This window comes from Bacillus rossius, chromosome 1 (assembly GCF_032445375.1).
Source record: "Bacillus rossius redtenbacheri isolate Brsri chromosome 1, Brsri_v3, whole genome shotgun sequence".
Lineage (NCBI taxonomy): Eukaryota > Metazoa > Arthropoda > Insecta > Phasmatodea > Bacillidae > Bacillus > Bacillus rossius.
The window spans coordinates 192,558,332-192,572,628 of NC_086330.1; the positions used below are offsets into that span (position 1 = coordinate 192,558,332).

The 14,297-nt window shown below is 35.4% G+C and overlaps 1 protein-coding gene across 15 annotated transcripts in view; it reads left to right on the forward strand.

Moving 5' to 3' along the window:
* The window catches only part of LOC134527184 (uncharacterized), a 100,454-nt gene extending 94,443 nt beyond the window's left edge, over positions 1–6,011 (forward strand). For 14 of the 15 annotated variants that reach the window (XM_063359626.1, XM_063359615.1, XM_063359620.1 and 11 more), the window contains one exon: positions 4,752–6,011. In XM_063359626.1, the coding sequence (XP_063215696.1) occupies positions 4,752–4,758 (7 nt within the window). In that variant the 3' untranslated portion in view covers positions 4,759–6,011. The remainder of the gene's footprint in view (positions 1–4,751) is intronic. The other variant, XM_063359616.1, reaches the window with a different exon arrangement.
* The last annotated feature ends 8,286 nt before the right edge of the window (positions 6,012–14,297 follow it).

The following is a 14,297-nucleotide window of genomic DNA, read 5'->3' on the forward strand; positions in this document are numbered from 1 at the left end:
TTAATAGTATTTGTAATAATTAGAGCTTACATGAAAAATACAGTCAAACTAAAATTAATGTTTCTTTTTATCGTGGCAGTTATGTTAATTTTTCTTATCTTTACATTTGAAAATATTGTGCATGAATACATAGCGCAAACCAATGTTGTTGAGGGTACTGTGGGACACGTCTTACAAAATTGACATTTATGTCCTTATTAATACTAACTGAAACAGCTGGGCCATGCTTCAAGGTAAATATTATCTTTTTTATTTTATTAGTGCTGAGCAGGCAAGCGATTTTTATAATATTTTGGAAGAATTCTTTTAAGATTTAATAAAATTATTTAAATTTTAAACCTGCCTAAATGACCGAAGGAAATCAAAATAGGAGTATAGTCCACATTTCTTACTAATTAACATTGTTTTACAGCATTGAATGTTGAATGTGGAGACTACAATTTGATATCCTATCATTACAACAGGTTTTGCTGTGATAGGCCTAGTTAATTTCAAATTTGCTAACTAGATTACTTATTATCCCCCCTCCCTTCCTAAACAAAAATAAATCATGGTTCCGTCCATGTTATACACACACTTTAATGATAGTTATATAAAATTACAGAATGATAAATTTTGTAAACACAGTTAATAATACTTACGTTGAAGGCGATGAAGTGTCTGCAGCCAGATTCTTGGATACATCATCACATTTTTCTTTTTTCGCTCTCCAATAAGCCCGTGCCATTTTGCCTCGTTTGTTTCTTTTGTAAACTTTACTTGGAAATTTTACATTGTGACCCATATTCAAATTAAATCCCTACACAAATGCAATTTCCTGAAACATCCACTTACTCACTCCGACGAAACTGAACAAATTGCTGAACTGAGATTTGCGCGGCAATCGCCTGCGAGGTGCACGTAGTTGCCGGTGTCGCCGCCAGGCGCGCCACGCGCTGGGCCCGTGGACAGACGCGCGGCTCGCCGCAAATGCCGCGAACGAGCTCTCGCGCGAGGCAGGCTGCTTGGATTACTAATTCGAATACTACAGAAGAACCGTTGAACTAACGGTTGACATCCAAAATTTTATTTATAGAAGAAAAAAAATGGGCTTTTGATATGTTAAAATGAAATGCTAACGTGAATTAATTAATTTTTGGTGCTCATGTGTAAAACTTACTTTTTTTTTGCTGAAAAGAATATATACATTTTTTTGTGATAAGGTGATTCACTACGACTGAATGAAAGTTATATATTCAAAGGTAGTAGGTTTCTAAACACACACAAATTTTTTTATACATGAAATACAAATAACTATTGTAATTACTTCAAATTAGTAATAAGTGAAAAAAAACATTAATAACTTGATAAAAAAAAAATTTCAAAAAAATTCATGCATTTATTATGTTTTTTATTATACTTTTAATAAGAAAAACAATTTCCAAATTTAAAATTTAAAAAATATTTTTCCCCATGGAACAGCCTTAAGGAGATGATCTATTTGCCTCTTTCTTCTTCCAAATCGGTCAGCCATCATGTAATCATCTTTGTTAAAATTCTGTTTTAATCCGCTGGATTATGCGGTGAATTGACTGCCGCCTACCGCCTATTGGGTGAGTTTTCTTTCTTGATTCCCCCGGAATCATATTCTTTATTTATTTTTGGCCAATGTCTTAATTTTGGTGATTTTTGTTAATTCTTTTAGCCGTCCTTGTGAATGGCGTGAGACATCCGGGCCATGCTTGATGTAGTCCACTAAGTACGGGACGGGAGTGAGCATTTTCTCCTCCGCTATTGGCATCAGGATGCAGCCTACTAAATAAGGAAAGTTAATTGATTCATCTTTCGGCTTCCAGCATGTTTCGGCATGAAGTTTAATCTGCTTTCGGCATCATTGGCTCTATCGCGTAGAAAAATAATCAAGTGAAAAGACCTTTCCGTCGCTTCATTTAATGAATAAAGTACATTTTAGTTATTAACCTCAAAAATATTATTTTTTTTTTTTTTTGTAATTGCCACTGGTGTAACCAGCCATGTGCTCTTTGTCTTTTAAAGTGTTGTAATAGTACGGGGCCCCAAGCTTGCAAGTTTATTTAATGTTTTGTGAAACGGAATACTCATATCTTTCTAAGTTAAGTATGTGCATGATATTATTAAAAAAAAATTTTTTTAATAAGAATAAATGGCCTGAATCGAAATAAAAAGTATTATTTAATTTAAAATCAGTTCATTTTGAAAGTTTATTTAATAAATATTTGTGTTCTGTTGGTTGTAAGAGCCACGTGATGAGCCAGTCGGCGTATTCTCTCTACTTGTATACCTCTACACACACAAAGCAGTGCCATTGAGCCTAAGGTCCTGGAGCTTCCCTGTTGTGTCCACCCCACAAGGTTAACCTAACCGATTGAGGTGGATAGGGCAGAACAAGAATTTCTAAACTGCAACCTGGGTAGCCTCCTGCCCAAAACTTAACACACTTGCAACAGTGTGTAGCTGTTGACGTCAAACGGGCCTGTGCCCCAGAAGCCTGGTCAGCCTCCGCCACCTTTCCCCTCCCCCCCGTCCCACTTCCCTCACTGGCAGTCGCACCATCACAAGTACGTATTCGTGTGTTCAAATTGTGCGCTACGAACTACCTCAAGAGAGCGCTGTAGCGGCAGTGCGACGTCCCCCTCAATTTGTAATAATGATATTGTAAGCTTTTTATTTGTTCCCCATTGGTTTGTTTTGCCACTGACGGGCGGGAGCGCTTTTGTTTGGTTTAGCATGTAAGTTTTAGTGTGTAAGATAAAGACGTTGCCGGGCAGACCTGAATATGAACAAAGTCAACATGTATTTAAATTTTATTAATTAATAACTTTATGTAGAATAATAGTAGAGCTGTGGGAGAGCGTGTCTTAATTTTAGAAGTGTTTTTGTAGTCTTTATGTAAGATTGTAAGGCACTTAATTGCAATTGTGTAACGGTAATCTGGCAAGGCGGAAAGGCGACATGTTGTTCCGAGGGAGCCCTTCGCTTGGCAGTTGTCCGCCGCCAACGACCGAGGTAAGATGCTGCCTTCCGCACCCGGGGACTTCACTCTTTGTTCGCTGACCATTAATTCAGTTTTTCTTAATTACTTCAAATCACTTTCACGTTATCCCTGGGGCTTGCCTCGGTCGGGGGACTGTTTATGTAAACAATTTTTTTAACTCTTAATGAGACTTTTAACGTTCTTAAGTAATTGCTTGTGCGGCCACGTGCGTGGTCCTTATTCTTGTGTTCCGATTAAGTGCCTTGGGTCTTGGAAACGCACCCTCGTGAAGCCCTGTATGGGAGTACGCGCACGTATTAAACATATTAATTATAATATAATTGTGTTCTTTTATTTTTTCACCGACCACGTGGCGACCTATATCTCGAAAGCAGGCGTGTGGGATGCCTGGAGAGTCCACTGTTACTTGGTATAACATAAGCGTGCCCGACCCTGAAAGTGGGCCAGATCTGAGCGTATTACAGGAGGTAACCGAGGGTCGAATCTTGCCTCACATGGGCGATGTCACGCCCTGAGACGGATCTTAGCCGGGTCCATGTGCCCTTCCATGTGGTGGCACCCACTATAAATCAGCACCGCAGTGACCCTCACGAAACCCGAACCGCGACACTGTGAATTGCTGTGTCATAGTGTTCATTGACTACAACACTTGCAAATATGCATCTGCCAATCAAATTGCATGTAAGTCTTCTCCTGTAATAAGTAAGTGGCAGTCGAAAGTAGGAAAAACCACATTCACGGTTTGTTTGTAGCTTCAAAATATTTATTGAAAACATGCAGTGTTTTTGATATGTCAAAAATTTCTGTCTTTACTTTATAGTAAGGTTTTCACGGACATATTATGCAACTGTGTTCTTTCTGTTAAGAGTTGAGGTTGATTTGACAATCATGCTTTTCTTGAGACTGGGTATTTGGGCGGACAAGGCATGGTTGGAGATGCACATGTAGTCCGGTCTTTCTCATCTTGTCAGTAAGTTGTTTGCATACAAACCTCTGTTTTTACCACACCTTCCCAGGATATCATTCTGACTATTATATCCTTGTAAATAGAAGACACTCGTTCTTCAATGAGTTTGTACTACAGAGCTAACAGGAAAAGAATGTTTTGACAGTATGCACCTACTGATGTGTAAGCATGACAAGACAAAGTGCTGAAGATGCTTTCATAAAGATTATGACAATTTTGATTACTAGAACACAACCTTTTTTTGTTAAATTTTATTGTTTTATTAATTACTATAACCATTTAATATTTATAATTTTAATTCTTACTGTTCAGTAACTGGCTGCAGTGTTGGGTGTTATGTAGAACTGTTGAATGGACAGAGTGGTTAGTGTTGTTTCTTAGTTAGGAAAAGGCATGGTTGGCACTAATGGATTGGGGAAGTTGGGAACACCAGAGATGTTGCATTCTTCACTGTGGTTATGGATCAGATTCCAAGATGATTGATAAAAAAATTACTATTTCTGATTTCATTCATAATAAATTGGGTGCTAGTATGTCAGTGTGATATAGTTTTAATCACTTTGGAGCAAATATTTCAGTTTAGTTACTTAAATGACTCCTTTAAGTTAAGATTTGTTAAGTCTTCTATACTTAATAACATTAGAAAACATTTTGATTTTTTTCTTGAATTTGGAGTGTTGTATTGAAAAAAACTGAAACATTTGCAATGTACTGACAAATTTACATAACATTTTAAAGTTCTAATATTTTTTTCCATTATGGTGTTTATAGGCAGTAGTGAACAGATGTGCGTGGAACCAGGCAGTCCTGAAGATCAGAAGGATGCAGAACTATCAATTCGCTTGGATAACCACGAACTAACACCACAGACTGGTAACTCGTTCCAGTCATCCGAGTCTGAAACATTAAGGTTGAGTTTGCAAATGAGACACAAATAAAGAAAAAAACCTAATGACTTACGATAAACTGTTTTGTTGTGATTATGAGTGATACTGTGATTCAAGTGCGGGTGAAAAGTTTTTACAATGTAATTGGCTTCTGCTGTTGGGAGACCAATCTCGTGTTCTTTATATTCTGTAACTTTCAAGGGAAGGGGTGTTATTAAAGTAGCTATGAGACTTTGCACTGGTGAATGGCCATTCTCATATTCATCATGTTTAGCAAATATTTCAGGCACAAAAGTGATCTTAAAGGATATGAAACTACACTCTGTTGAATGATCATTTTAATGTTGCAATATTTTTGCTGATTACTAGACCTGGAAATATCTTGGGTTACAGAGATCAAAATTCTTGAGTAAAATTGGAAATCTTGAGTAAAAAGACTTTTGTAGAAGATACATACATACCACAAAATAAGCCATATAAATTATTTATTAACATTTAAAAATAAATTAATTCTGCTTATATTCTACTTAACAACAAAGTAATTTCTGACTTAGTAAATAAAAGCAGGTGGATATTGTATTGTATCTACATCCCCTGGTCTTGCAGGTACTACCATCACCACTTGCCCACAGGAACCATCCTCCCCAGAATACTGTAACTAAGGAAGATGTTTTGTTTACTAATGAGCGCTCTTCTAAGATGTTAGTTTGAATTGTTATCTTTCCTTTTTATTTGTCGGCAGAATCTAACAGAACAGCGACAAATGCATTCATTTTAATTTCCATTAACATTTTTGTATAGATTATGATACTTTTTTTTATAACCGCAATTCTTTTCTTAAAGTTAAAAAATGTGTTTTTTATAACCGCAATTCCTTTTTTTTAAAGTTAAAAAATGTGTGAACAAGTTAGATGTTATATTATTCAAATGCTAGTTGTCTATAATTAAGATAATTATATCATCACTGCCTCCCGCTCTTCTTGAATGTCTGATGCGTTACGGTATTAATCTCATGCTGTCTGGTTCACGCCTGTTTTATTACCAAAAAAAAAAAAAAAAAAACCAAATTGTATGAAATTAATAAAAATTTTTTTAGATATTTGTGAATTGATACAATTTGTGAATACAATCATATCCAAAGAAATTTGTGTTTCATTAGTCAAAACTTCCAAAATTCACATTTAACTTGCTTTAACACCATTTCCCACTGTTTAATAGTGTTAAGTAATTTTTTTGGATATTTACGCATCATGATTTTTTCAGGACTCAAATTATTATACAAGTATTTAATGAACACAGGTGAATGCACATTAGTGATAATGTGAATGTATACATGATACATTGACGAGAATCCTTTCTGATAAAACATCTTTCTGTGGAAATTAGAATATTTTTCATCAATGTTAATGTAGTTTCAGATAACATGCTAAGGGATTAAATACTTTTGCTTTTATCCGTGTTAATATAGTTTGTTGTAACATCTGTAATCTGCAAGAACATTTTAGTTTTAAACCAATTCAACATACATTTATTAGTTGCTGTCATTGCTTGAACAAAATTAATTTTGGGTTCTTATGTAACATATGCACAAAGTGCTCGGATTTATAATTATGAGACCTTATACGGTCACTTCCTAAAAACTATCATTTCCTAACAACAGATGAATTTCAATTTCCTGTCACACAGATACTGCTTCTTGTTAATCCAACAACTCTATTAATTGTCTCAAACATGCACACATGCATGCACGCACACAACACCCTTCCTATAGCATCAGACTGCATCACGACAGCACCAGGCTGCACTAGTGGCAAATCATGGCAGACATACATTTAGTGTCTGGAATTACATTAACAAGTTAAATCATCTTTATAATAATAGCAAAGTTAAGTTTATGCTTTTTTAAGTATTTTTTAGAACTGATTTATATTTCCTATATTAATAACATTATTATGTGGAAACTCAACTGTTAGCACCTACTTAGGAGTATTATGCTCAAATTCCATTATGTAAACAATACAGTCCGTGATTTTTTTTACACGGTAATTAAATTTTTGGGTGTTTCTTAAAATGTTATTCAAACATTTATTTAAATGTACCCACTATAAATATGTTTAGACATATAAAACAATACTGTAAATTGATTTTAATGGGAGTATTGTTTTCATTAAAATGGTAGTCAGCCACCACACGTACCTGATTAGAAATATAATTATTTTGATTAAAATACCCTATTATGGAATAAAGAGTATTTGACTTATGCTCTGTTTTCCTGGAATGAGTTAAGATATTGCTTCAAGAGATGTGTGTGTGTGTGTATATAAATTGAGTCTGTTCTACTTTTTCCTTGGTTCTCAGTTCAGTTCTGGTTTTTAAATATCGGTTCTCGGTTCTCAGTATCAGGTTAACCTCCACACAATTTCAAGTTGCACCAAAGATACAGTTTACCTTAATAAGAGGTGTATTTGTTTACATGACCCATCAGTGACCTACTGTACCATAATTCAGACCACAGACCCCTTGTGTCACTAGATGCTGGAGCAGCACTGCACCAAGATCCTGTGGCACAGCAGAATCTTGTAATACAAACTAACAGTTTTTTTTTTCTGGATCAGTATTTAATTTAGGCACACCAATAAAAAATTGCTCAAGACATTAAGTAATTTATAACAAATAAATAATAAAAACTAATACTGGAGTAACAAGTAATGTCTGTATTATTATGGGTAGGGATGGAACAACCAAGTTAATAGGGGTCTGTTTAAAGAGTTTATTAATTCATGATAGGTTGGTTGTATTATAAATATAAATAGAGACCCAGAAATCTATTAATTAGCAAATGTTAAATTTTTGGGTGACTGTCATCAAATCTTGGTTGAAATTTGAGGACTTCTTTGGTAAAAAAAAATACATTTATTTAGTTAAAGGACATACATAAAAAACCAATTTACTTGTTAATTAATATAAATATAACATTAAAAAATACATATAAAAATTCCCTTTAAAAATAAATATTTTCAAGGAAGCTATTTTTAATACTTATTTAATAAAAGCAGATAGATAGTTATATCAATGAAATAACCCTTTGACTTGCAAAACCCAACTCTCCAGAATAATGGAATTATTATTGTCATTGGGTCGTTTGGCTGAAAATCTGTGGCGGGGAAAAATGTAGTTGACTGGGGTGGAAGTGCTGAAGGCTGGACCATCCAATATCCTATTGCAGAAGGGGGCAGGAGTGATGGAAAAACTACGCCAGCCAGTGCTGGAGGCATGAAGGGGCAGTGTAAAGTACCTGTCTTGTGGCCTTGAAAGCTTGTAGAGGTAGAGCAAATGGACAGACCAAAGGAAATATTTGTATTGAGCATTGGAAGACAACTTTAAATCATGCCAGTTAATTTTTTGATAAGTTTTAAAAATATTTTGAGCCTGTGTTATTTTATCTATAGGTCTACTTTTAGTTGACATGGTCATCCCTATCTGCTAGTGAAAAGAGGGACAAAAAAAGGGTCAGAATCTTAGCACAAAAAATATTTTATTTTTCGTTCTGACACTTCCTGCCAGCAGTACTTTCCACTTAAGCAGGCCAGCGGCGGGAAGGGAAGGGAAGGGAAGGGAAGGGAAGGGAAGGGAAGGCTGCCCTTTGTCAGTGTCACCTGCCATTTTCAAAGATTTGTCACATGGGACTTGAAGTGAAGTTAAAAGACGTGTGCACTTGATCACCAGCAATGTACCAGGGCGTTTTACCGGGGAAAGTATTAGCCGTTATGCTATTATTCAACCAAAGCTGCCATGCCGATCCTTTACCCACTAACTTGGTGCTATCAACCTCATGGACAAAATGATACTGTACGTGTCAACGTGTTTTACCAAAGAAGATATTATTTAAATTTTTTTTAATTCAGTGCTGAATTTATGTCATTTGTGTAACCTCAGAGGAAATGAACAATGTCTCAGAAATGAAAAAGTCTCACACATAAAGAAAAAATAATTAAAGTGGTATTTGATGTTAGGAAAACACAATTTGGAGAAATTATAAAGATGGGTTGACTGTAGTGCAACATAAGCGCAAACCCAAGATAGTTGTGATCCCTGACGAAAAACGTAATCAAGAAGGGAAGCATTAAAATACTAAGGCCTTATATGTTACCGTACCAGATTGAACTCTCTGCAAGAACAAGAAATTGCTGAATATATATCCAATGAGTAAAAGTAGCAAAATTCTGGACCAAATTCAATTCTTATGCTTCATTCCATGAATCATGTACTAGGTAAAATCAATAACATTGTGTTTTGGCCAAGTGGATGTTTAATAAGCCCCGTTTATGGTAAACTTTGTCCCGAACAAATTGTCAGCAATGATTCTTCCTCACTTAATCTTGATCACTCAGCTAAGACAAGCCCTGAACCCCTATCAGTATTGAATACTACTGTTTTGATTCCAACTCAGGTGCCTGGAGAAGCACCCTAAAATTCTTCCGTGCAAATTATCTCCATGGAGTGAGAATTTTTTTAAAATCAAAATGTCAGAGGTCTCATAACAAAATGTATTGAATTTTTCAATAATCTTCTCAACTCCAGCTATGATATCATCTGCTTAACAGAAATCTGGTTCAATAACCATAGCTTAAATTTCTTGTTTTTTTTTATGGACCATTATCTTATCTTTAGAAATGATAGAGATGCTCTACCGATGATGAAAGAATTTGGCGGTGGTGTTTGATAGCAGTCAACAAACAAAATTTTTCTTCAGTTCAACTCATTAATACCTTAAGACTACCCCTGAGTTAAGCTGTGTGGGTTAAAATCAAAACATGGTCAAATTATTTGTTATCCTCTGAAATATATACAGTAGAATCCCGCTGATGCGACCCCTCACGGTTTCCGGAAAAACGGACTTATAAGCGGAATGGTCGCAATAGAGAATTCGGAGTGTCACCGCATCGTCGTATACATACACGTGAATGCCGCTTGGGCAGTGTCTAGTCGAGCTCGGCGCGTCCACTATCGCACGAAAAGCCGTCTCAGCTGTCATGTTATCTTAACCCGCTCGCACGAAAGCCACTGTGGTAGCTTCTGAGAGAGCGTAAGAAACTCGTCCGGCCAGGCTGGCGGTAGCGGCGGCTTGACGTCGTACGTGACGTGACGCGACGCTTACCTCTCCATCCCCTGCTAATTCTTCAAGGCTCATTCCTCCCAGAGCCACAAACCATGTATAAACACCCCCCCCCCCCCCCCCCTCCTTTTTCCAACTAACATTTCAACACATTCCCTCCCTTATTTAAACCTTCTGCGTGAGAAACTGTCAGCATCCTCCTCCCCTCCCACACCGCGTGCGGCAAAAGCCAGGTTGTACAGTCCATTCTTGGTAAAATAAATATTTTTATGGGCTTATACGACTGTCCTTCGCCGTTAATAAATACTTTATAAGTTATTATGATACAATTTGTTTATTAGTCACACATCAGTTTCTGCTGAAAAATCACTAATACCTCGAGTTTTATTGAATAGAAAAATTTAGCAGGGCTGTAAATATATTTATTTTACGCTGTGAAGGGACTTGGAAAAGATAATTGCTTGAGCTGTCAAAATAAACATCGCTGATGCAAGGGCGGGAGCGCATCCTGTCGGTCTGTCGCTGTGATTATCTACTCCAAAAACATGTCACAGAATTTAAGAATAGCATTGTTCTTATATCTTTCGTTTATAGCCGAATGTTTTCTACCTGATCCACACAAGTTCCTTCGCCACGTTTTGAACGAAAATAACCACCAGCCGGCTAGCATAGCCGAACTCGCGTGACGCGAATTCACTTAGCGCTAGTATTTATCGGAACCCATTGTTTGGGGTATGCGAGTCCGAGGTGTATAGCATAATTCCACACATTTTTTTTTGTTTATCTGCGCATGTGCGAAGTCTGCGAAGTCAGCGAAGTTATAGAAAAATAGCCGCGAACCAAACACCTGGCAACGTCGTTAACACAGTGAACACAGCTTTGTGTGGCCAGTGACACCCGAGATGCAGCTGGCAAGATCACATCACACTAACCAGTCGCAAGACAAAGGCACGGGACCGCGATGGCAATAGACGCGCGCGTAGATGCTATCAGGTGATGCGCACAGTTTACCGGTATTTGCTAGCGTGGACAGTCTAGAGGGGTGGTATCTATTTTTAGCAGTCTTTTGTATGCCTGCCTGCTTACAGTACAGCGCTCGCCAAGATAAACGTGAACACATAGCGCCCAACAAAGTGTAACAGACTTGTTTTTCAGCCGATTTTACTTAAATTTTCAACTTTCTCTGCTCAAATTTTTCACGGTTTCTCAATAAACGGTCGTATAAACGGAATGGACGCATCAGAGGGGGGTCACATCGGCGGGATTCTACTGTATTACCTCCATACACACCTACAAATATACATCAAATAAAGATACTTACCGGTTTTTAAGATGATATAGTAATACTTGTTTTTTGTAATGTTCCTGGTGTGGTCTGGATCAATAAACAGACAATTAACATTACACATGCGTCCATTAAAAATAAGGCTCAATCCTTTATTAATTTTTCATCTATTCTTGATCTATTACTTTGTAAGAAGACTTTAGTATCGAAAAATTTGTTAGATCTTTGTTTTACTAATTCATCTTTGTGTGCAGTAATTCATGCAATTGAAGCTCTGGTCAAAGAAGTCATATAACATCATGCCTTAATAATGACAATTATAAAAGACACTTTACCTTCATAACGTTTTCTACTTCTAATGTTTTTAAGAAAGTTAAAAAGCATGACTTCATAGGTTTTTATAATTTCATAAAAAATTTTGATTGGTCCAACTTTTATAAATCTTCTGATCCTAATGATCTAGTTGAACAATTAACCACTTGTACATGTAATAATATTAACGTCTCCATTCCGTTGATTACAAAAAAAAAACCTTTAATTACCCTGGCGGGTGATTCAAAGTTAATCAAACTTTAAAATATAAGAAATATTTTCATAAACTTTACAAAAGAAATTACATGTAATACTACTCACTTATTTCTTTCTACCGGAAGCAGGCTGAGACTTTTGTCAGTGTGACAAAATTAATTGGACGACTATTAACCATCCCAAAATGTTTTGGTGCCTAGTTTAATTAATTAAAGATTGTTTTTATGAACATATGCCAAAAGTTAACATTGTTGTTTCTAGTGTTTATTTGTCATCTACTGTTAAGATACAAACTGCTTCAACTTGTATTATGATACAACAGTTCCTATCGTTTCGGAAAGCCTTGTGCTATGTGATATTAAGTCTCTTAAATCTTCCATGCTCTCTGGTCCCTATGGAGTACCTGATTTTATTCTAAAAGGTTGTTCTCATTTACTAGCACCTCTTTTGAAACATTTATTCAATATGAGCCTCTAATCTCAAGTTTTTCCTAAAAAAATTGAAAATTGCCAAGGTTATTCCCATCCAAAAAATGGTTCCAGTTAAATGTTACTAACTATTAACATATATATCTTCTCAATGGTCTTTCTAAAATTTTTGATAAAAATTATTTTTAAGATTATAAATTCCCCTTTAAAAAACATATTGTCTTTTATCAACATGGGTTGAGATCAGGAATGAACACTGCTATTAATCTTACGTTTCTAAATCCCATTTTCAATGAAATTATTAGGTCAGGTTGATGCCTGCTATTTAACCAGGCGATCTTTTTGGCAAATAATGTAACTTTGATCTAAGTGACAATATTGAGATAGCTGGTTCTCCAGCTATCTCAAAAATAGAAGCTGTTCTTTTTTCCATAAACAATTGCACTCTTTACCTTATATAGTCAGTTCTGGTGTTCTACAAGGTGGTACTATTGTCACCTTTAGTTTTCAAAATGTTTATTGATATCTCTTATGTTCCCAATCACTCCAACGTAGTATTATTTGCTGACATAAACATTTGCAGAAAAATTAACTCTTTGAACGACTGTCTTTTACTACGAACTGACATCAGTGCAATTTTCAGTCGGTGCAAACTTTATTTAGTCTCTCTTAATAGTGAAAAAACTTAAATAATATCATTTATTAGTTATTACTTCCCTATTAAATATGTTTAAAACTAGAAAATACTGTGCATTCCAAGTAATTTTCTTTAAAAGTTCTTAGCATTATTTTATATTCTAAATTATATTTTCATCAGCTTGTTAATCACCTAATTAGTAGTTCCAGCAGAACTCTAGCTTTAATCAAATGCATCACCTTTAATGCTACTAATTCTGTATCTATTCTTTCTCTTTACTTTTCATTAATCAGATCAAAATTATAATATTAGAACTAATTGATGCAAAACACTTATCTCTATCTAACTTACCTTTTCTTTCAGACCATAGATCACTTTTTGTTAAAAATTATAATCATTATTGCTTTAAAATTAACTGCAAATATATTCCTCATTATATGTAGTGCTCTACATGAGATGTGTTTGTAAAGCTTGATTAGTTTCAAGTTAAAGTTTTATATATACCCAATATATTTTCATACTTTTTTGCCATTTTTTTTGGTGAGCTTGAATTCAGTATAACTTGCTGAAGATGTGTTTCCTTCATCACTTCAATATATCCCTTTGTTAAATTCCTTATTGAAAATGTTCGAGTTTATAGATGCTTCCTGCATATAGTGTTCAGCATTTAAGAAAAAAATAATATAACAATTTTAATTTCTAAACTCTTAACCTATAATTATTGTTAAACTTTTAAACATTCATTTCCAAACCATAACAAACATGACAGTCAAAAGTTACATTGTATTTTTAGACCAATCATTTGTTTTAATTTGTATCGACTTTGTGAGGCTGTTCCATCTGTACACCATCTCTCTCATTTCGAGGCATAACGTCTGACGACTACTCAAACCACTAGCCATTCGTTGACCTGTTGGTGTGACATGTGGACAAAAAAAAATTATTTACTTGTAAAGTGTGCACTTTTTTTCGTCAAAAATGTATTGGAAAATCATTATGGTGCGAGGCTTATTCAAAAATTGACAATGCCGCATGGCAATGCTGCATAGCACGGTTTCCTTCAAGCTCCAGGGTTGGTTAACCTGTTATTGCTTAAAGGAAATACGGACATCTTGCATGTGGTTTGTGCCTTGGGAGTTTGTTTTTCTGTGAGAAGACGTTGCAGTGGTTATTGAAGGTTTACGGTAATGATCATGTGCAGCTACTAAAAATATCTAAAATGTGTTCATAAGTTCAGGATATGAAAATTCTTGCCTTGGGAAGAAACAGCATTGTCACAGAAAATTTAATACATGATTGGCGAAAAATAATTATTTTAGAGCGATAGTGGTATTGCAATACAAATTTTATTTGAAGGAAATAATTTGTAGCATGTGCTTCCTCAACTATTTCCGAATTTATTTTGTTTATAATCTCTAACATGGGACATCTGTGAC